This window comes from Hydra vulgaris, chromosome 10 (genome assembly GCF_038396675.1).
Source record: "Hydra vulgaris chromosome 10, alternate assembly HydraT2T_AEP".
Taxonomy (NCBI): domain Eukaryota; kingdom Metazoa; phylum Cnidaria; class Hydrozoa; order Anthoathecata; family Hydridae; genus Hydra; species Hydra vulgaris.
Genome location: NC_088929.1, coordinates 20247382 through 20272571, shown reverse-complemented (window position 1 = coordinate 20272571; position 25190 = coordinate 20247382). Strand labels below are relative to the sequence as shown.

The 25190-nt window shown below is 26.3% G+C and overlaps 1 protein-coding gene across 1 annotated transcript in view; it reads left to right on the top strand.

The window, feature by feature from the left end:
• LOC100196971 (replication protein A 70 kDa DNA-binding subunit) overlaps window positions 1-25190 on the top strand; it is an 81913-nt gene that overhangs the window by 4250 nt on the left and 52473 nt on the right. Inside the window, exons 2-9 of the mRNA XM_065807454.1 lie at window positions 3991-4050; window positions 9113-9159; window positions 9274-9308; window positions 11878-11986; window positions 16399-16532; window positions 16918-16989; window positions 17370-17469; window positions 25079-25144. Of these exons, the coding sequence (XP_065663526.1) occupies window positions 3991-4050; window positions 9113-9159; window positions 9274-9308; window positions 11878-11986; window positions 16399-16532; window positions 16918-16989; window positions 17370-17469; window positions 25079-25144 (623 nt within the window). The remainder of the gene's footprint in view (window positions 1-3990; window positions 4051-9112; window positions 9160-9273; window positions 9309-11877; window positions 11987-16398; window positions 16533-16917; window positions 16990-17369; window positions 17470-25078; window positions 25145-25190) is intronic.

The following is a 25190-nucleotide window of genomic DNA, read 5'->3' as shown; positions in this document are numbered from 1 at the left end:
AACAAACTCTCTGTTATTCTCAACAGATTTTAAGTTTGACAATACTTTAACTGACTTCTTTTGTCTGTCTTTTTTGTACTTGTAAAAAACTAGAGTTGATATATTTGTTGGATCATTAAACAGTCCTGATAGATCGAACATAAGAGCATTTCCTAATGCAGCTCCAAGCAAGCTTCCTATATCATTTCTGATCAACTTTTGATCAAATTTTTTCTGATCAAATCTTTACAATGACATCACAAATGGAGGAAGTGTTTGCATAACGGTGAAAAGTAAAAAAAAAGTTTTATGAAGAAAAAATAAATCAAAAAACATTTTGGTAATAAAAGTTTAAAAAATAAGTGTATAAACAAAAATAAAGGATTTAAATAAATAAAAATAAAAAACAAGAAAAAAACCCAAAATAAAAACAAAGTTTTTAAAAGAAAAAAGTCTTCGAAAATGGAAAATAATAAAAAAGAACTTGAAATTTTTCAATTTTGATTAATTTTGTACATTGTTTATATGTCGTGTATTTATTTGTATAAATAATGTTGAATGTATTTATTTATTTTTGCATTTTTTTCTGTTAATTTAATTGTTTTTGCTTTTTCTATATCTTGATATTTACTTTTGTTTAACTAATCTATGTAATGCGTAATATAGGCTTTAATATTGTATGTAGTAGTGTGTATATATTTTTTTTTATTTAAGTTTGCCTTTTTTATTTTGCTTTTTTATATTTTTCTGCAAAAAATTTTTTTTCTCTCATTCTATCCTTCTGAACTTATGTAATTAAAATTTTTGTTTTCTCTTACATTTTTTTCTCACTCATCTTATCTCATCCATTCTCTCTTTTTATTTTTCATTTTTCATAGTCTTACTCCTATATATTTTTGTTCTGAATCCAACTTTTTTAACATTATTGTTCATATTACTTCTTTTTTTATTACTTGTATTAATGTTACTTTCTTTATTATTTCCTTGTTTTATTATTTTATTTATTTTATTCAGGGGCGTGGTCGCTCTAAAAAGCCTATGCGGGATTTTTATTAAAAGGCCTATATATGCAGGATTTTACCATATATGCTTTATGTAAAGGCCCATACGAAAAAAAAAAAAAATCGTACGCAAATACGATTAGTATTTTATTGTTCAAAGAACACAGCCTAACACAAAATTAAAAATCAAAGATTTTGATTTTTTTTGTTACTATATAATGATATTTATTTTATTTTACAATAATATAAATTTTTTTAAATTATATATAATTTTTTTTCTAAAATAAATATTGAAAATCTTGAAAATTAAGAAATTCTTTTTATTTTATAAGAAAGTTCTTTTTAGTTTATGTTTTTTTTTAATTCGGTGTTTTAACTTTTTTTAACATTTTAGGATAAACTCCAACAGCTAAAATGCCGCTCTAAAAATGGTGCCGTTGTTATTGACATAGTTTAAACATAAAAGTTTTTATAATGTAGTTTCATTTAGCAGTTCATCATCCTTTTTTAAATCTGTCTGAGGACAGGATATTACGGAGTGATTTCTTTATTTACATACAATAATATAAACTGTATAAAAATAAAAAACTTTATTTATTATTAAAGAATTTTATATCAGTTTTGAAAGGTTCCAAAAATGCAAAACATGAGTTCGATCCTTATTTATATAAAACTTAGTTTAAAATTTAACACTAAAATATTTTTCTTAAATGAATTAAAACGCAATACAATTACTATATAGTAATTATATTGCGATTTAATTCATTTAAGAAATTCAAGTTAAGTGTTAACTTTTTTTTCCATAACATAGTTATTTTTTCAGCTATAGGTTTTACAATTACGCTAAAACAATAACTTGGATAAGTATTGTTAAAAAAATAAAAATCTTGAATAATCTGTCTGTTTGTGGGTGGTTTGATTTGCAAGAGGGTTAGGACTTCCACCAAACATGCTTTTTGTGCAATTACGTGTTTTATACTTGTTTGAAGACATTATTTTTCATCCTCTAATTTTTCTTTTTTCCACATAATTATAACATATGTATATTTTGCGTATGTATGGCAATCTTTAATTTGTATGAACATGTTAGTGGTAAAGATGGCGTTGCAAAATATTTTTTAATGAAATATATCAATATTTAAAATCATTTTAGCTCAACTTAAACTTCATTAAAACAAAAAAGATTTTGACAAACACATTTTTTTCAACTAATAACAGGTGATGCGGAAGTTATCGGACAAAATAAAAACATCAATAACTTATTTATAAATAAAAAAACAAACTACTATTATATTTTTTTTAAATAAAGCATTTATCTTTTAATAAAAATATATTATTTTTTATATGAAAAAACACCACCATCAGCAATTGATCTCAATTTTGCTCTGACGCCTTTCATATGTGACTGTAAAAAAAATAAATCAATTTCTTGTAGTTTTAGTTTCATGCAATCAATCAAAACTTGCTCTGTTGAAGCTTGCCAATCTCCCTCGTAAACCTTCTGTGCCAAATGTCCCCAAAAATTTTCAATTGGTCGTGCTTGAGGCACATTTGGGGATTGGATTCTTTATCAATGTAATAGACATATTGGTCCATTAGAGAATCTTTAGAATAATGAGAACTTGCTAAATCTGGCCAAAATAAGTGCGAAACAATGGCTCGGACATACCACGGTTTCAAATAATAAAGTTTATATTTTATAGAACGTTTATGCCTACGCATAAAACTACAAAAACTAATTATTATGCTCAAATAATGAAATTAGGATTTGTCTGATAACTTCCGCATCACCCGTTAATCAAATCTCTTTATTATCAAACCTCTGATTCCAAAATTGACCTGCACCACAACGCTTCTAAAGTTCCATTTTAGGCTTCACATTTTTAAAGAAACTTTTTCTTAGTATTTCTTGAATAAAATTAAATGAAAAGTGCTTTTTATTATTTGATGTTATATTTGGTTTTAGAAGTGATTTTTTTTTAGTTTTTTATTAGAATATCGCTTTCCTTTCATAAAAGTTTCATAACTTGTTTTACTAACTTTTTAATATTTAATAACTATAAATATTTAAAATCATTTTCTTTTGTTTTCAATAGCTAATAAAGTTTATAAAATTACTTTTAAATATAAACTATTGACGTTAAATCTTAGATTAAATAAATTACTAAATAAATAAAGTCACAATTCAATTATGCCATCAAAAACATCTCAAAGAGGAATCTGCTCTTGATTTATGACAAGGCTTGTTACTAAAGAGTTACAAGGTTGTAATGAGGGGGTCAGGTAGAAAACTGTCACAAATTGCATGATATAATTTATGAACAACCCCTTAAAGAATTTGTGATATTAAAGAATTTAAAATAATAAGCATTTTTAAGTTCAAAACTTTATAATGCTTATTATAAATTTTTTAACCCAATTATTTAATATCATGTAATTTCATATTATAGTTTAATGGTTTTTAATAAGTACCCTTTTAGAAAGAATTAGGAATGCCTTGAACATAGAGACAACTCATGAGTAGAATTAAGAAAATCAAGCTATCATCCCAGGTAGTAAGCGATCCTAAACAGGAAACTAAATTTCCTGTTGTCTTTGAAGTCTTAGCCTAGGAGTCTCTTTATAAGGAAGCAGCTTGATGCAATTTACATCTGCCTAATATAAGTATTTTACTGAAATTATTGACTTTATTAAAATTCATGTTGCCAGTAGCAGAATGGTTCTGAATTGATCCTGACCTGACCTTAAAGCTGATTTTACTTAGATTTAATTTATTCTTTTCAAACTTCAAACTAAAAGTTGATTTTGATTTTTGGTTTAAAAATAAGAGTAATAAAAAAAAGAGAGTAAATTGACAAAATAAACTAAATACAAAACTTGCTAAATGTGCTTGCAAATTTGTACTAGTTATATATTAAATGAAGTAAATTAATTTAGAAAAATAATTTTTTGTTTTAATTTTTCACTTAAGGCATATGTATAATGTGTATATTAACTTTTGATTCTTTAGGCTATTATCACTGCTCCAGACCATGAACATATGCCTGTTCAACCTGTAGTTCAAATATTGGTATGACTATCGTTTTTTGTTTTATTATAAAGTCAATAAAATAAAATTATAACTTTTCATAAATTATAAAACAACTATTTGTTTGGAAATTGAATACAATTTTTAACAGCTATACGACTATTTTTGTGGTAAGATGTTTAGCAGAGTAGGACTGAATTCATTTATTGTGCTGCTATCATTAGAGAAATTAACAGGTTGTTCTGCAATCCCTTGCATATAATTCTTAAATATAACTTAGGATTGTTTCCGTGAAATTAGCGGTTGTTAAAAACTTTACCACCTTTTTTTTAAGTTTGTAACTTAAAATCAGTTTTTGAACTTAAAAGTTTTTTTATTTAAAAATTTTTTCAATAATTTCTATTATATATAAGATATTATATTAATAATTGAAGTAATTTTGAAATTTATTCCAATTATTAATATAATACCTCGAAAAAACTTGTGGCAAATCCAGCTGCCAGATAATTTCTGTAAATAAACAGATAATTCTGTCTTAACTCTGGGTTTTTTTCTGTTCAACATTGAGTACGTTCTGGCTAAGGTGTCCTGTTTTCACATTTTTTTAAATTTTGAGTTAAACTTTTTATGTGAGGTGCATAGTCATTCAAAATAGCTATTGTAAATTTTGGGACAATCATACATTATTTAGGGGTAGCACAGTTACATAATTTGGGTAAATTATAGTTTTCGCTCCAGTTTTACAACATTTGTGGAGAATTTACTATCAGTTTTTCAAAGTTCATTCAAGAACTTTTAGTATGTTATTTTTCACTGATTAATGTATTACAGACAAAAAAAACTGGGCTGAAAGAAAAATATTTAGTGGTCTCACAGGTTCCTTATGTACAAAATTGCTTTAAACAATGGTTAAAAAATGTTATATTTTATTTAAGATTTTTTTTTTTTTTTTTTGATGAGAAACACTCATTTGTGATGGTTTTGAACAATATGAAGTTCGTATTGTAGCTGCTTTGGATCTTTGACTTGTTTTTGAAATCTTGGATCAGCTTGACTCTTTTTAGAAGTAGTCATTAACTACTTCTAAAAGCTTGACTACTTTTTTAAGGTAGTTATACCCTTTCATTTTTGGCCAATGTTCAACTGGTAGTTGCAAGGAATACATTTAATTAGGTTTTGTTTTGAGTAAATCAAATAGGTGCTAGGTGTCTGGCTCAATCAGTGACACAAAATCATGAATTTTATCAAGTTCGATTTTCAAAATATTGGTTTTCCAATTTATTGACGAACGTCTAATTTAAGAGGTATATGTTAAATGAGCCAGTTTTGATTGTTAATTCTTTCACTTTTTAATTTTTTTTTATTCAAATAAGTTTTCATTAAATTAAAAGGGAGTTTTATTTTCAAACTACTTTTATTCTAGTTGATAAGTTATTAGATATATCAAAGATACTTATTGAATTTTACCAATTTTATATTAATTCAAAACAATTTTCCACGTTTTTGCAAAGTGCGTGCAAATTAATTACAAATAATTAATATGCGATAACCTAATAACTGTAAACTTTTTTCCATTAATACAAAATAATGAATTTTTCTCAATTTAGTTCATTAAATTTATTTACTTATAAAAAATCGTATAAACTTAAAGAAATTAAAATAAAAGAACTAAAAATAAAATAAAAGTTGTTTTGACATTTCTTTTTTCAAACCTTTAAAAATAATAATATAATATTAAATATTTAATAAGTTTAATAACTTATGTTATTAATAGCTTAGGTTATTAATAATTACTTAATATAATATTGTAATAATATCATAATAATATTATTATAATTGTAGTATTAATAATAAAAATATCATATTATTGGTGTTGTTAAACGCGCAATAAAAAATGAAAACTATAATAAATATAATAGTTTTATATATTCTATTATTTTATTATAATCTATTATTCTATTAAATTATATATATTTCAGCAAAACTTAACAAATCTTTTAAAAGAAACCATGCTAAAACATTGTTTTCTTAAAAAGCACGCTTTTGAAGAAAGCAATGTTTTAGCATGGTTTCTTTTAAAAGTAATTGCAAATGCATTCATTTGAACTAAAATTATGGATGCTTTTGTAAACGCATGTAAAAACCATGCTAAAACAAAATTACTTTCTTCAGTTGTGTACTTTAACTTTAAAGTAGAGCTATTAAAGAAAGTAATCATGTTTAAGCATGGTTTTTTTAAAAAAAATGTTTTAAATTTTAGTAACTAGTTTTTTTAAATTATAAATATGTTTTTTTTTATAAATAAAAAACTATCAATCGCATAATTTTTGTAAATCAATCCCATATTTTTGGAAAAAAAATTGCTAAAGTAATGCATTTATTTCTAAAAATTTTAGGTGTATGCCAATGTTTGCATAAGTAAAAGTAAAGAAATGTGACGTTCGTTTTGTCTTTTTTTTAACAAACGTTCGCATGTTTGTTGATTTGTCGCGCCCTGTCTGGGTTTCTTGAACAAAAAAATCATTTAATCTTGTAATTTTCCGCCAAGTTAAAAAATTACCAATTCAATAAGTTCCCAATAATCTTTTTACAATTGTTAGCCCATTTCAAGACAAGTTTTGCTTGAAAATAGATCAGATCATCTCTGTTTGCAGGAAATTCAAACTTAATATCTATTTTTTCGTGGAGATTCAGTTATCCTAAAGCATTTTAAGTAGCAACTTGATTGGCCCATTATGGTTTCTAATACTGCTTCCAAGACGTGAGCTACTCATAAATGTGGTGCTGACAGTTGCATTTATATTTATTTTTTATTTGATGAAATTGACTCTTTTCTTTCTTTTGTTGTCAATGAGCAATTTTGAAATAGTAAACTGTTCAAGGTGAGCACCAACAGCTTTAACTATTTTTGCTTCAATGGCCATTGTGTCTCTAACGTGTCTTCCGATTGCTTACACCTCATTAGAGGTGTATGCAATTTGAAACTTCAGTAAACCGTTCAGTCAACATCTTTGGATTCAATTGAAAAAATAAGTGCTGTCAATTTTTTTTTTGCTGGCATTGGATAAAATTCGTCATCTAAGCTTTTTGTGTTCTCATCATCCTCGCCAATAATTTTTGGGACAAACTAGGGATGCCCTAGTTCTGGCAAATCAGCTGCCAAATAGTTTCCATAAATAAAAGGAATGTTAATAATATTCTGTTAATTTGAAAATGTTGAAAGTTTATTTTCAACAAACATTATTGATATAAAATGGATTGTAAGTTATTGAAAATATTATTTAAGAGCAATTTTTCAAAGTTTTAACAAATTTTATAAAAAAATATAAAGTTTTTAAATGATATTTTATTATTACTAAATTTATTTTTTCATTTCAGTCAACTGAAAACCAGTATGTATAAGTTTTTGAAAGAAAAAAGCTTTTTAAAATATTAAATGAATTATAAAAATAATTGTGTGCATTATGCGCAATGATTAGTTACATTATGTGCAATGATTGGTTATCTTGAAATCATTAAGAGTTGTTAAAATAAAATATCACATTTGTAACATTTTTATCATTCCCCCTTCCTCTAGTATGTGAGGTGACATTATTTTTAAAGAAAATATATCTATGTGTTTACAATTAAAGCTAAATATGCTGTGATAAGAATTAAAAAGATTTTTTTTATTTATATATTTTTTTTAACATCAATATAAATATTTTTTATTGAATAGCTATTGAATTTAGTGATAAAAACAGAATTTACAATTTTCTAAAAACTAAAAATTATTTAAAGACCAGTAACATTTTCAGATATTGAAATTCACAATCACATAATTCGAGCCTTGCATCATACTTAGTTCAAATTGACTTTTTTCGCTTACAAAATGCGGTTGTTTATTATTTTTTTTACATAAAAGTCACGTATTTTCTACTGCCATTTTTTTTTAACTTGGAATGAACAAGCCCAAAAGTCTAAAAAAATTCTTTCAATTCCAGCACTATAGGCTGGTGCGTTTAACAAACCTTCAATATCCATGATAATGTTGAAGTCCAAAGACTTTAGAAATTTCTACCATTTTGTGATTTTTAAAAATAAATTCACTATACAAATATCTTTTATTGAATAGAGCAGATTTGGCTTTCAACTTGAATATTATTGGTAACAAGTTCTTAAGTTCTTTTTCTGCAAAAGTTATTGTGGCTTCATTTTCATTTTCAGAAAGATTAGATACAAAATATCTAGGATCTAGCAAAGAAATGAGCATCACTGACAGTCTAAAGATATCTAGTTTCCATTTTTTTGTTTGTTTTTCAGTTGATAAAAATGATAACATGTTTATCGGCTTTTTAAAAATTTCAACAGTGTCACATATTTTTGTTTGATTACTTTGCAACTTATCTAGAGCAACTCCAATTGGTTTTAATATTTTCAACAAAAAATTAGTTTGGATTAAATTGAAATTTTTTCAATTCGTTTAAGCCATCAGTTTAAACTTATCAACCCAATCAACGCTTGCATAACAATGATTTTTTTTTGTATAAGGTTATATTTTAACTATACTAATGGCTAACAAGTTGTTGACTTGATAAAATAAATTATTTTGTACTGTTTTGTTTTTGGTCAAGCAGAATTTTAGTATTATAATTGTGAATATACATATTGTATAATTATAACTCAAATTTATAATTATAATTAGTAAAAAAAAGAATTTTATTCTTCTTTTCACAGATATGCAGTCTCAGAGAGACTTTTCTCCCTCAAAATTCTTGTAATATTAACAAGCGTATGCATGTAACAAGAGTAAAGTCAAGCTTCGCGATCTAAACAGCTCGCGTGGCTTACTTTGTTTGACTTAGAAGAGCTTTCCTCAGTTCCTTTATTTACTCCCGCTGAGGCCTGCACATACATACATGCATGCATACATACATACATACATACATACATACATACATACATACATACATACATACATACATACATACATACATACATGGATAAATATATACATGCATACATATGATATATAATAAGTGATTTTCTACTAATTTACTATTTTGTAGAATACATTTAAAATTAGTTGTATGCACATATGTAAAGATTTATATTTTTTTATTAGGGGATAAAAAAGTTACAGGCTGGTCCTGGTGCAAATGAGAGATACCGGTAAAATCATTTGTAATATAAATACACGGTTTAGTTTTTTTTACTATAAGATTTAATGATAAAAATATTTCTGTTTTCTTTATTGAAATTTTTACAAACTTTTAAATAATTTAGCTTGGTTTTATCAGATGGAGAACATTATTACACTTGTATGTTGATTTTTTTAGTTATTCTTTGCTTTTTTATGTTACAAGTCTTTTTAAGTTGGGTCATCAATATATAATCTAAACTGCAAATTAAGTAACTCATTACCAACATTAACTCTTTTGCTCTCTTATGCTTTTCACTTTGCTAAAGCCATGCTTTGCATCTGCAGAACTAGGGCTACAATGAAAAGGAGTTAAATTTTTAAACAAGGTATGCAAACATAAGAGTAATTGTTTAAAGATCAATTATTTCCCATGACTTTGGTGGAGACTTTAGTGGCATTTATGGTTTAGCTGATTGTCTGTTCTTTTTTAATAAATTCTGTTTTATAAAATTGCCCTTGGGTCTACAACCTAATAATTTCTTGCTTTAGTAAACAGCTTCATTGTTAACTAGACCAACAATATTGGTGTTTAAAATATGTTGTAAATATTTTTTTAGTTATAACTTTAGAAGAATTGATCTGTTTTCCACTTTTTCGTGTCAAGTAAATCTTCTATGGCTCTAAACACAATTGGAAAATCAAATGATACCTATTTTTGGTGGACATTTTTTTCATTTAAAAAATTGAAAATAAAAGGCAGAAAAAGCAAAAATTATCAGTAAAAACTTAAATTATGAGTAAAAACTAAATTTGTTACAAAAAGTAAGTAGCAAAGTAACAAGTAGCAAAGTAAGTAAGTAGCAAATTAAAATTGACGCAAAGTATAAAAGTCTTTAAATCAAAAGCCAGTAAATCGTAAAAATTAAAAGTAATTGCAGTTCAGTGCACTTAAAAATTTTAGTTATAGTATTTTGGTGTTTGCAAAGAAACACTACATAAATCATATTTAAATATAAACTAATTTTTTTCAACTTTGTTGTGTAGGCTGGTTTGGTGCTTAACCATCCATATTTTCCTATAGCTGATATGCAAAGCTAAAATACAAGTATATGACTTTCCATTATTTGCATAACAAATATATATTCATAACAAATATATATTCATTATTCTAATCTGTTAACACACAAGTGTTCCAAAAAAAAAAAAAAAACAATTTCAAAATTTTTTCTCACAACCTAAATTCCCTAAGACTCATGTTATAAATTATATAAAAACTAATAATCGTTTTAAATAAGTTTTATTTTATTTATATATATTGATGGCTCCATGCAAAATCTGCAATCTCAGCTGAAAACAAAATTGCTTTATCTGCAATCTCCGTATAAAACAAATTTGGACTATTTGCATTTTTGCCAGCCACATTTTTGAACTATCTGTGTTTTTCAGAAGCAAAAATTTTAGTTTTTTTTTAAATATTTTAAGTTTTTTATAAAGTTCTACAGATTTTTAAAAAATAGCAGTTATCTTCAAAAATGCTTGATCATAACTTGGTTAAGTTAGTGAGTAATCAAGTAATTTTAATTAAGATAAATAAACTAAAAATAAGTTTTGCTGTTGTTAATAATAACATAACATATGTAACATAACAATGTTATGTTGCATATGTAAATTGATATATTCACAATATGTACTTTATCAATTTTAATTATTTTTTAGCCATATCTCAAGATGATTTTTGTTTGAAATTTTTGTGTGTAATTATAAACTTGTTTTTATGACTAATAACTTAAGATCAAATAAAATTCTTGTTATGTTATGTTGCATTGTTGCAAAGTGGTCTTTATATGCAAGATCATATGAAGTTCATTTTACTGTCTATAAATGTTATATTATTATAAATATATTTTCTAAAATTTATTTAAATTGCAAGAGTTTTTAGGATTTTGCTGTAGTATAATACATAGTAACACTAGTTGTTGTTTTTTTTGTGCTGAAAATAGGCAAACTTTAAAAACACCAAACCATGTTTCATGTACGCAATGTAAACAAGCCTCGTAAAACTGTAAAATATTTTCTTAATCCAGTAGCATTCTAATTTAAACTTATACAGTTGGTTTTGTGATTAGTTACACGTTGATCAATTCATGGTGTCTATATGCTTACTAATTAAGTTCAGAATTGAGATTAAAGTAGATGCAGACTCTAAAGTAGAGGCAGACTTAGCTACAAAAATGATTTTTTTAAAGTATTATAAATTTTTCATTTGCATTAACATATAACTATTTAAAAGTATTGCATTAATTTGTCAACTAACTACTTCTAAACAAAATCAAATGTGGCACATTAAACTTTGTGTTAAAACTTAAGCAGATTTATATATCAGAAGTATATAAAAAAATAATACAATTGTGTAAAAATGTTTTCTTATTTGAAACAACTTTTATCACTTTTATCATATTTTCCCAGATCATTCGGATTGAAATCACATTTTTTCAAGGCGCAAAATTTCATGCAATAAGAAATTTGAATGCCCAGAGAATGCAGATAGTTCAAAAATAAAGCTGGTAGAAAATGCAGATAGTCCAAATTTGTTTTACAATCAGATTGCAGATATATATATATATATATATATATATATATATATATATATATATATATATATATATATATATATATATAAATCAAAATGATTATTACTTTTAATTTATGTGTATATGTATATATATATATATTTTTAACTGGAATAGCTGCCATGCTGGGCACACAATTAAATGATACAGTACAGGAAGATATGGTAGAGGTGAGATGTGTATTACAGATGGATAAATATACCTGCAATGTGATTCAGGGTACTAGGTAGTTGTATTAAAATATATATTAATGTGTTTTGTTTTTAGATTTTTATAAATTCTTTTATAATGCATTATTATTTTAAATATTTAAATTAAAACTTGATCAAACTATGACACAAAAACTTGAGGTGTATTCAGGGGTTATCTTTTTCTGGATATTTCCGGAATTCCAGATATTTTTCTTAATTTTTAGTTTTTGCAAATATTCAAAACGTTTTCTATACATACAAGTTTAGATATATATTTTTGTAATGTATTTCTTTTTTAGGCTTTTTCACTGACCACTCATACAAAAATTAAGAAAAGTTTGAAAAAATTGGAAACAACTCAGTTAAAAGTAAAATTAGGAAGAAAATGTATTCTGGATTTTTTCCGGATATTTAACCCAAACAATTTTCTGGATTTTTAAAATATGACCTGGATGATCTATTTGAAGGTTACATCCACAGGACTCAAGGTTTTTCAAGTGATTTAGATTTTCAAAATAAGATATATTTCCTTAATCATGTATTTAAAATTATAAAATTAGGTAATAACTTTAGCCAAATAAAACTTTTTTTTGCATACAAAGTTAAAAAATTCAATTCAATTCTTATTACCACTCATGTTTGTTACTGTGGATATCATTACTATCTCTAAAATTAAGGAAAATGTTTAGAAAATCTTCGAAATCTCTTTCTAAACTACAAAACCTTGTTAAACTAAAGCCATTACATAAAGAAACAGGATGAGTATGGTACTTCAAAAGATTTGAATCTTGAACATCTTGATTGTGAGCGTAGTGTCTACTATTACTGACTACTACTCTGCTATTGCATTTAAAAAAATTGAAATTATGAGAATCTGGATAACATAAAAACAGAAAATAATTCAAAAACTAGACAAATAAAAGTTTTTCATAAGAAAGTTACAGCTTTAATAGATAACTAGTCGTGCAAGTTTAAATTTTTGTTTGAGCTAGAGACGATAATTTACCTAAGCAACAATTATTGTAGACTTAAGAATAATGATACGGTGAGGGGGCAATTCCATCTCAATTGATCCAGGCCATATCACCATACATCTCAGGTTTTGCTGGTTTTTATACAGTTGAGAGTACTTAATAAAATAAGAATTCCTTGAAAATTTCAGCCACTGGCTCCAAGAAGATTCTAAAATATGACCATTTTATTTTTAGCAGATATTAGCTCCTCTTGTCCCCTTAGAATTGTAACATTTATTTAGAGATTTCAAGTCACATAACTTTAAAAATATTTGATCTTTTTACTTAAAAGTTTGTACCTGGCTATTTTCAGGGGTGACGAATCCAATAAAATGTTCAGAAATATAAAAAAAAATTATTAAGTACCTCTATTTATCAATTTAAATAAATTTAGGCAATTTTTTATATACCTGTTTTTGATGCCCAAGAAACTCATGTGGTCCTGATGATATCATAAATTTTTATTTTTTTGACACATCACTCTATATTCATTGATCTTTCAGAAAACATAAGGATTTTGATCTGCAAGTATATGGATTTCTATACATAGAGATAGGGACATGGTCCCCACTTTTTTGTAGCGGAATATTGCGATTGATTTCTACCTTCTAGAATTGATTTGTACCTGCGATTGGTTCTACCTTCTAAACTAGCTGGAGCTGTGAAACTTTTGGGATTTCTGAAATGCTGATAAACATGCATGCTAAAATTGTTTCCAAGGCCCAAGATACTAGGGAGGGGGGCTGGGTCATTTGCCATACTTTTTTAGGTGGAATCTTACAATTGATTTTTCACTACCTTCCAAAGAAACTCTAAAATTTTAAGCCTTTGTGTAGTCCTAATAAACATGTGTTAAAAGTGTTTTCAGGACAGACTACCAGAGGGTTCATGAGGTTGGGGATACAGTGGCCATGCCCCACCTATTTTCTACAAAGTCTTAACAAAGTAACCGTCTATAAACTACATATCTTTGAAAAAATTGTCTTTAAAAATTTTTTGGTTTACACTTGTTCTGTTTTATTTAAATATTTACAAAATTAAATTTAAAAAATAAAGTGTCAAGATTATGTTTGTTCATCATGAAAAGATTTTAATATGATAAATTTCATTTATCATACCAATCCAGTGAAACATATCATTTTTACAGAGAATAAACTTTCAATGTATCAATATTAGATTGTTGATTTGAGAACTTTATAATGCCATAATAATATTATTAGAATAATATTAATAAATAGAGATACAGGGTGACATTTTTGAAATTTATGGGTCCTTTGACATAAAATTACTCAGGAATAAAACCTTCTAACGATGTTACATCATTGTTATTTTTTGAGGTTCAAGCCTGGCAGCAAAACTATGTTTACAATGCATTTTGGCATCTTTTTTTAAAGAAAAGGCGTAGAAATGTATTTTAAATGTTAAAGTTAGTAAAGATAATTTATTAAAAAGTGTTTAGAGAAGGGTGCAGAATGGTAACTTTATCTGTATAGCAGTTTAAAAAGCATCTTTTAAAGTTTAATGATGAAATTCCATTTGTAGATCTATTTGAACCTATACTTTAATTAGTTGAATTACAACCCCATTTAAAACCATGTTGTATAATTATGACCTCTCTAATTACAACTCACTGACAAACAAAAAAGGCGTGATTGAAGCGTACAGGTTGTTGCATTTATCAAACAAGATTATTGCTTGCAAGCTAAAACACTATGCTTAATCTATAATTTCATTAATGATTCCACAAATTATTACACAAATCGTTGAAGTGATATAATACGATGCTAACTGATACATAATCAATGAGCCAAGGACTACATGACTTGAAAAAAAAGAATGTCAAAAAGTTGTGATCTGATAAAAAAAATTCAATCTTGATGGTCTAGATGGCTTTAATTATTACTGGCATGATGTTTGAAAAGAAAATATGTTTTCAAAAAGAAGAGCTATGGGAGGCTGAAGAATAATGATTTAGGGTGCGTTCGGTTGTTTTGAAAAAATTGCAGTTGGCTTTATTTTTTCTAAATTCTGAAAGATATAGAAATTTATTGAATAATCATTTGAATGTTATTTAACAAAGTTTGGTAACTCAAATTTTATTTTCCTGCAAGATAATGCTCCAGTTTATAGCGCGAAGTCAAATATCCTACGGTTCACCAGTAAGAAAATTCAATTATTATAATGGCTAAAGCATTTGATCAGATGTGTTGGCCTTCTTTGAGTTATAAATTTTTAAAGTGGTTTATCCCATTAAAAATTTATGATGTTATCTTTATGATATGTTTATGCAGAAGGGAAACTTTATTCAAATGTTGATGAATTGAAAAAAGCATTATGTTCTGCCCTGTTTGTAAGAACATATCTCTTGCTGATCTCAGAAAACATTCTGAAAGTATGCCAAACTATTTGAGGTTATTCAGAATTACAGCAGTAAAACAAAATATTAATATTCAAATTAAAATACAACACATCATCGAAGTTTGTTAAAGGGATCCCCAAGTGCCAAGATAAGTTGTGTTTATATCATAGATAAACATTAGAAAATAACTTTAAGTTGATAATAATAAAAGTTAATTTTTAATATTTAAATTTAAGTTAATAATAATAAATATTTTTAAATTTAAGTTAATAATAATAAAAGTTAATTTTTTTCTTTCCAAAACAAATTATTGAATAAGATATTAATAAAAAAACTTCCTAATTTTAAATGTCATTTTGTTTCTTGCAAAGGAAAGTTCCGGCTCTGTGACTTTTTATTTTTTAAATCCGATCTGATTATTGCGTTTATAGTTGATGTCAATAAAAAGTTTCTTTCAAAAAACTTTAAATGTAAGGGTATCCCCTTTAGCAGTTAAATGAAGATATAAGATTCAAGTTTTTAATATCAATTTTATATATATATCTGAAAAATATTTATTAGATCATTTTAAGAACGGTTTTTTGAATTAGAAATATAAATTATTATAAACATTAGTTAAAAATATATATAAGATCATTTTTAAAACGGTTTCATGAATTTATTAAAAAAATGTTCAAAATGTTGGATTATGTTGTACTTATTGTTGTATATAGAAAAATTGATTATTTATTTTCTAAGAAAATTATTCATCTGTTGTATTTTAAAGTTCACTTCGCTTAATTACTATTTTTGTTATGCTAGTTTATTCTTACTCAAACCCTTAACAAAATGTTAAACAAAAAATAAAAACATGCTACAGGAAATGTTTTTTATAACCACCGCAGGCTAAATATTAAGGGGAAAACCCAATCTGATTGTGTAAAACTGAACTGAGTTTAAAAAACTCTGCGGTGAGCGAAAATGTTTATTATTGAATTATATTATTGTTATATGAAACATTATTATTAGGTAAAATTACATTACAAAAAAATCAGGATTTATGCACTATTTGCATGTTTAATTTTGATTGTTTTAGGAAAGTCATTATCATTCTTGAACTAAAGATAATATTAAAAGCATCTGAGGTCCCTGGAAAAATTGGAGAACCAGTACAGATATCTGATTTGTTAACGGAACAAGAAAATCTTCTACCACTGCCTATTAAAAAAGGTAAAAATTTTGATGTAGTTACTGTTTTTTATTTTTTTCAAAAAAGTTAAAATAAAATATAACATGAAGTTAAAAATGATATATATATATATATATATATATATATATATATATATATATATATATATATATACACACCTCAGGCTACCATATTTTCTCAATTTTTAAATTTTGTTAATTCTTGATGGTTAAAATTCGAAATCCTGTAGAGTTGTTAGATCAATATCAGAATATCAGAGTACTAAAGTACATAAAAATTCTGTAGTCTATAAGATTATTTGTTTTATTTTTTGACAAATCATTGTTGGTTTTTTTCTTAGTAATTGGTAGTAATGCATGAAATACAGTATGTTTTTGTGATATTTGTTTTTAATTTTTTTTTTAGAAACTGTCAATAGTAGCTCAAAACTGCAAAATATTTCAAATCAAATTAAATCTGCTTCAACAAATAATACAAGTTAGTTATTTTTAAATGCCACAACATACAATAGTTTTTTAAATAGTTTTTTATTCTGTTTAAAATTTCTTTTTTTTTTTTTTACCTTTAAATTTTTTTTTTAAATCTTAAACTCATTTTTGTTGCTACAGAATGAACTTTTTTAACTTATGTCAATTTTAGAATTACAAGTGTGTTATAATTTTATATATATATATATTTTTTTAATTATAATATATCATATAAAAAAAATTATTATATTATTATATTTTTTATTTTTATATACCATATTCATATTAGTTTATTACCATATCCCCACTACATGTCTTTTTATTGCATGTATGCAAATAAATAAATTATTAAACACAATTTATTTATTTATTAATTATGAACTTATATAGAAAATCTACCTGTTCCAAACAAGCCTTTGTCAAATCAAAAACCATCTGCTTATTCAGCAGCCAATCAAAAACCACCTGGGTATTCAACAGCAGGAGCAGGGTATTTAAGTTTTACTAAAATACAATTATTACTTAATATATTTTTTATTATACTTCTTTAAAGTAATCATTATATTTATAAGTAGTATTTGCAAAACTATATGAAATATATGTACAATATTATATGTAGTATCAGGGTTGGTCGGGAAGCGGAAGCAATCGTTCTCGATAACTGACCACAAGAATAATATTTAGTTGCAAAAAACTGGCCAGATTTTTTAGTCATTTTGAGAACATTTCAAAAAACAAAAAAAAAGTGCAAAAAAGATTAATTGGACCAATGAGAGACAATTACAAAAAAAAAAAAAAAAAAAAAACTAGAAAAAGAAAATAACCTAAACGCTAAAAAACTTACAGTAAAATAAATTACGTTTAAAACAAATATTTTCGAAACATCGCTCTTTTAAAATTTTTTATAAAATTAAGAAACATTTTTTATATAAAGTAACATCTTAGGTTTGCTTAATAGGGAAACAAATGTTCTTTTATTTATTAAAGAGTTTAATATAATTTTTATTTAAATACTTGTGTTTTATTTCCAGTGCTGGATTAAGGAGGGTTGGGGTTCAAAAGGGGCTATAGCCCAGGGCCTAGCAATGTCAGAGGCCCCAAAATAGTCAAGAAGACTTTTCTTTGTTATCATTTTTACGCTGGGGAACATAAAAAGGCAATATATCCAATATAAAAATAGCCGCCAGCCCCAAAATGTCTAACAAGATTCTAATGAAACTAACGCTAGCTTTAGTTTTATTTAAGCTAAATTGTTTTATAAATAAAAAAGTTAATTTTTTTTAATAACAATTTTGTTTCGCGTGAAAATTTTAACATATTTGATACAATTTTTCTTACTAAGATGAACAAATCAAATAATTAAATCATTGAGTTACTGTAGAAATTAAATTAATTAGGTAGAAATCAACTAAAAAAGTTAAAAATAATTTATGAAGAGGAAGCGGAACTGGTTCACAATATTGCTGATGAGTTTAGTCAGTGGGCTTTTTAATTTTAATTAGTATTTAAAACAGAAAAAAGTAACTTTAAATTTAAGTATAACGAGTTTGTAAGAATGGCAACTGAAGCGAAAATATTTAGAGCTAGTAAAACAACATCTAAGAATTTAAAAATTTTTCCTTATATTTAATAACTTTCTAAATATATATATATATATATATATATATATATATATATATATATATATATATATATATATATATATATATATATATATATATATATATGTATATATATATATATAAATATATATATATATATATATATATATATATATATATATATATATATATATATATATATATATATATATATATATATATATATATATATATATATATATATATCTTCGCCTTAGAGGGCAGAGGTTCTATCTCCATTTTGGGTAGTTTTGCAGGAGAACAAAAACAAAGTTTGAGCATTAAGCATAAATCAGCAATTTCATTTTTTGTTAGTGTTAATGTTTTTTGATCAATTAGAACTATCAAACATGATAGGAATAATTCAACTTTTTTGAAATTATTAACATTGAAGAGAGTATGGCACAAATTATAAAAGTCATCATGGAGATAGAACTTTTGCCTAAATTAATTGCGAGTTGAATGGATTTTTTGAAATTTATAAACATAATGAATCCAATTAAAATTCTTTTTTAATTAATACAAAATGCTTTTTATGGTTGTGTAAACTATCAGATAATGACAATCATGGTTCAAACTTTTTAAAATTAGTAACATTTTGGGACAAATTTTACAATTACCATGGAGGTAGAACCTTTACTCAAATTAACTGTGAATTGAGCAGAATTTAAAAATTTGTAAACAATGTTTTTGTAATCAATATTATTAAATTCTAAGTGAAATCTTAATCATAATTAGCAGAAAAATCAGAAAATTGTTATAATAGCAAAATTATATAACAGAATAATTATTATAGTAGAACTGAAAAAAATGACTGACAAAAAACAAAGTCTTAGTTCTAGTTATCTTCATAGTCCGAGTTAAGAACAAAAATTCATCAATTTCTGACAGCAGTTCAATCAGCAGTTGGTTCTGGTAAACTGTCTCTCATGGCTACTGCAGACGGTAGGTTGTTATACCATTGGGCATAATCTGGTGGAATAACACGCGGTTTCACCATGTGCATGAGATCTTTTTTTTTCGCATCCAAAATAGGCAGGCGAGTAGGATACAATGGCTGAGGCTCTAATCTTTCGATGTTGGATCGTCGTCCTCTTCCAGACTGTACATTTATTTCCATAAAGGTAGGCGACATAATGCTATATTTGTACTGCATAATGAACGGTCTTGGTTTTTCAAACCTTGCCCACTTAATATTCAACCAGTTGACGGTTTCACCTTTAATATTTTTTGTACGATTTTTCACAATTTTACCGCAAAGTTGTTTTGAGTAAAAAAAATCGGTGTGTTGCAGTGGTTTAACAAGATATGGACACGGATTCTTGCGCGCTGCAGCAATCTGAACTTCGTATTCTCGTGTAGTGTAAATTTTTTGATGGCTCTTACTGCGTTCAATAGTACTGTGCATAGAGTCAACTTCTAAATAAGAATGACCCGACTCCATATACTTCATATCGATGCATTCCAGGTGAGTTGTTTGAACAATGTACATCATTGTTGCAACAATAAATTGGTTTCTATTTTGTCCAGAGCACGTATCACTAAAAGAAGTCACCCACTTCACAGAAACTGGAAGAGACTTCATATAATCTAACAGAGCTGTATTTATTTCATTGGCTCCTCGTTTACCTTCACTTTCATCCCATAGGTAACAAATTCCTTTTTTGGTAGACGTTTCATAAATAGTAAAATTATAAACGGCAAGTTTCCGCATATAGAAAATTTGTGCATCACCTGCAAATGGAAGTGGTAACACTGCTTCGAGGTCAAAAGTTATAGAACAAATGGACTTGTCAGCAGCAGATGCTGTCTTATCAGAATTTTTTTCGTCCATAGCTTCCTTTTCACGAAATTTATGACTGTCATAATTTGGTCGTAGCGTTTCTTTATCATCACCACTGGCATTTCGAAAAACATTGCAAATCGAGCATTGGTCTTTTTCGGGAATAAAAAATTTTATTTTAAAATCAGTAACAAATATTCTTCGATATACACCGATAGAAACTGGATCTGTGATATTTTTCGTTGTGCAATAATCATCTTTGTATAGTCTATAAAGTTCTTCAATACTTAGTACAGGACTAAGGTATTTTGCCTTTGATGAAGCTCGACAGTAGTGAGATTCGACCTGAGAAAAGCTTAGGATGTGCTCTCGAACTGCATTGGTTCGCATTTCTGAAGTCTTATTGGCTGGAGTTTTTCCTTTTTTTGAATTTAGTGGTATGAAAAGACCAATCTAATTTTTATTTTTTAAAACAAACTGAACAGTTTTCTTGCTTATGTCCAAAGTCGTGCAAAAAAATTTTTGGCACACTCTAATGACATTGTTTTCATTCGCTTCCACTGGCAGATGATATGCACAGTTTTTGGTCTTATTCCTGAATTGTCACGACGATGTGAAACATTGCTACTTTTCACTAAATGGCATATGAAATCTTTTTTTCTATTTTCACCCTCTAGTTGGTAGTAGTGTTTATTTATTTCTAGTCGTTTAGTTTCCTCAAAATGTTCTCCACACTTGAATTTGCACTTTAAACAGTTCACCGTTCTAGGTGTTTTGGGCTGTACTGCTTTACCTTTTCGTGTCTTGTATGCCATTCCTTTCTCTCTTTTGTCTTTTTCAACAAATCGTTTCCAAAGATTTGGTCTTTTGCCTTGTTTGTGTCCAGTTTTTGGTTCAGTGAAAGTTCGCTTTTTTGAACCATTGTTTAATTCCATGGTGAGTTCTTAGAATTACGAAAAAAACTATTTAAAATTACCTCTGCTTTAATAAAAGGTTGTTTATTCATTATATTTCGTTTGTTATCGTCTGCCATTTTCAAGAATTACATCATAGGGCAAAGAAGATATCTCCGGTATAGTCAGATGGCAAAGGAGATAACACCTTTGCCCTTTTGGGATTCCGCACAAATGTACATAGCTCAAAACTCGCACAAATTTATTGCTCTTCTCCTACTATGTGGAGATAGACCCGCTGGCTAATCTGATTCTAGCACTTAAAATAGATGTCCCTAAAGTCATAGTTGAATTTGAGCACAACATGGAGATAGAACCTCTGCCCTCTAAGGCAACGATATATATATAGCGAGTTACTTTGTATGCATGTTTGTGTTTAGTAACCAGAAACTTCATTATTTCATAATTAGTTTTATTAACTTTGATGATTATTAACAATTTCATTGGAAACGCAATTATTGTTGGAAGTCTTTTTGTTTACAAAATAAACCGTAAAAATTGCTTTAAAAAAATTGCATAAGAATAAAAGCAAATTCACAAAATTAAATTTACATAAAAAATACATACTTTTTAAATAAAAAATAAGAATATACTAATAAAAATCAATATTACTTAATAAACTTTCAAAATTTTGACAATTTAAAAAATATATATTTAAAACATTTATTTTTGTAAACAAATAATATTACTTTAAAAGATTTACGGCTTTGCAGATGCGGCTCCGAGAATGAGTCATAGTATTAAAGTAATAGTTCATTTATATAATATATTTGTTTATATGATAGTATATTCTTAAAACAATATGCTAGATATATCGAAACTCAACAAATTTCGAATTATACAATTTTTAAAACAATTCAACAGAAAACTCTAGAACTTTATTTCGCTTAGCCAGCGTACTTTTTGAACCAATAGAATTAGTTTGTTCATAGATTTGGCGGGTTTTCAATGTTCGCAAATATTCTTTTTGTTCCCACCAAGATGTTTTGAGAACATTCAAGTTTATGTATGTCCGAAAACAAAAATTTTTTGTTTTACGGGCATAAACTTAAATGTTCTTAAAACGACTACAAACCTGGCCAGTTTTTCGCAACTAAGTATTATATAAACTAAGTAAAAATTAGTAAAAAAGTTAACTAGGTAAAAATTAATTAACAACTAAAATAGTAAAATTAACATTAAAATTAATTAAAAATTAAAAGTTAATTAAAGAAAAATTAAAGTAAAATTAAGTAAAGATTAATTAAAGTAAAAATTAATTAACAACTAAGTAAAAATTAATTAAGCAAGAGCAATTGCTTCCGCTTCCCGACCAAGCCTGTAGTATATTACATATATATAATATATGTATAATGTATGTAATATATGTATAATACATTATATGCAGTATATTATATCTATTATATAAAGAATATATGCTAAAAGCTTTGATCTATATTTAATTTATTTTTAATGGATTTTAATTGTTTTGTAAAAATTATTTGTTATAAAATTTTTGGTCAAACTGTACAGTTTATACTTTCTTTTATGGTAATTCTTATTTTCAGAAAAGTATCAGAAAAATACAAGTTTTAGTTACTAGATAAATGAACTTTAATTCCTTGGAAAATATAAGTTTTAGCAGTATACCTTCTTTTTTTAATATTATTCTAAATATTTGTAAAGATTTCCATAAAGTTACAAGATTAAACTATGTATCATAGAGTCACAGCAATCGTTTAAATGCAGTTCATGTTCAGTCACGCATGGAAGTTGCAAATTTGTCGGTTTCATGTAGTTATTTTTATGAAAATAAATTGCTTGTGAGAATTTCAAGTGAAATATTATATCTCTACAACACATATTTAATATATTTTCAATGAGATATAGCAGTCATCAAATATTTCTATGTAGAGTATAAAGCTAGAGTACGGTGTTAAGAAAATTATTCTAAATTTTTCAAACTATTGCGACATTTACACACAAAAATGTAAGATGATAAAAATATTCAAGTATTCACGTAGCCTAAAACATGAAAAAAATATTTTTGTTGGAGTAGTTCTTCAAGAAAATCATAATAATATATGCTATAAGCCCCAGGCTCCTAATTGTCAAAACAAACATAAAACAAACATAAAATAAAACAAAAATAAAACAAACATAAAAACAAAGATAAAACAAAAATAAAAAATCATGCACAGAAATGGAAATGCCCATAGATGAGGCATATTACAGGATAAAGGATAGAACCCTATGGTACCCCATAAGTTGCTGAAAATGAAGATTAATGTTGGCTTTTTAGGACAATTTTAATACCGTGGTTCCAAAAAAACAATTTAATGTTCTCAAAAACTTTCTCAAATACACCATATGAAGCGAGCGTATGGAGAAGACCAGTATGCAAGACTTATTCAAAAGTCTTTCATATGTCAAGAACAATAGCACATGACTTATTGCTCTTACCTAATGTAAGATCTTTATGGAACAGATAGAACATTTACCTAATGTAAGAATCTTAATGGAACAGGTAGAATATGTTTGGCCTGGGCATATATGTATCAGCTAGCCATTATGTCATAAAATCAGGTTTGAATCTTTTGACAATCCTCTTTGCCCTCACATTTCAATTTATTTTTATTCTCTTCCTTCCCAACACTGCACTCCTTTCAATGTTATTTTCAATCAAATTGACCAAGCCTGTTCTCTTTACCCATCAGCTGGTATTGTTGTTTAAAGGTTTGTGTTTCAGAGTTGCAAATAAGTTAAAGTATTAAAAAAAAATGAGAAAGCAACTTATGTTGAAACCACTTTCAAGATAAATTGCTAATTTAATAATTGATAATTGTCGTTAAAAAAATGATAATACTATTTTCATTAAATAATTATAGTAATTGTCAAAGCATAATTATAAAAATAAATTGTTAAAAAAGACATTCAAATTATATTTTATTGAAATGTTATCGAGGCAAGTTGAAAGTTGTAATAGAAATTTAATTTTTTTGTAAAAAACAGATATTTTGAATGTTTTTTAAATCTCAATTATTTTTTGGTCCCATGCTAATAAAGGAAAATAATGGTTTTCCTCCTGTAGTAGCTATATCTGAAGCCTTACTGAAGTGAATTTATTAAAAATATATATCTTAATCGCTTACTTTCACTCCCTGATTTGTTTCTTGTCTCTGACCCTAGCTTGTGCTCAGTCTCTATTTAGGATAATTTGAGTTATGCTATGCGCTCACTTAAACCCCTTATTTTGTGTCTATTATTGCATTACTTATTACTATCTTAAGACTGACTATGAATCCTTTTGTGATTTTAATTGTGATGGTTGTTGGACTGATGTCTATTGTCACTCGAGCAGGCATGGCAGCTTTTATTCCCTCTTGATAATTTTATGTTGAGCTTTACTCTATCTCCTGGCTTTCTTCTATTTGTGCAGCAGCTATTATTAACTGTAATCATTTCTTTCATAGTTTTCTAAGGAACAATTTTTTTAAAGAGCAAGTATCTTCTTATTTATATCAGACAATGCTAAGTTCCATTATTCTAAAATTTCTCAAAATCTTTAACAGTGCCATTAACCAACACAAGACTAACATTCCTATTAAATTGATTATAATCTGTATTTAACTGTATGTTAACTTATGTATGGCTTGTTATTAAATTTTTTTATTACTGTTCTCTATAATTCAATTATAAAGCAGCATTTAAGTACATTTTATTTTTCTTTGTTTTTAAAAATAGAAGTGTTGTTGACTCAAATTCGAAATCAGTGTTCCCAATCTCATCATTAACACCATATCAAAACAGGTAGTTTTATTTAAAAAAGTTTTTTTTTTTTAAATCTTTGATATGG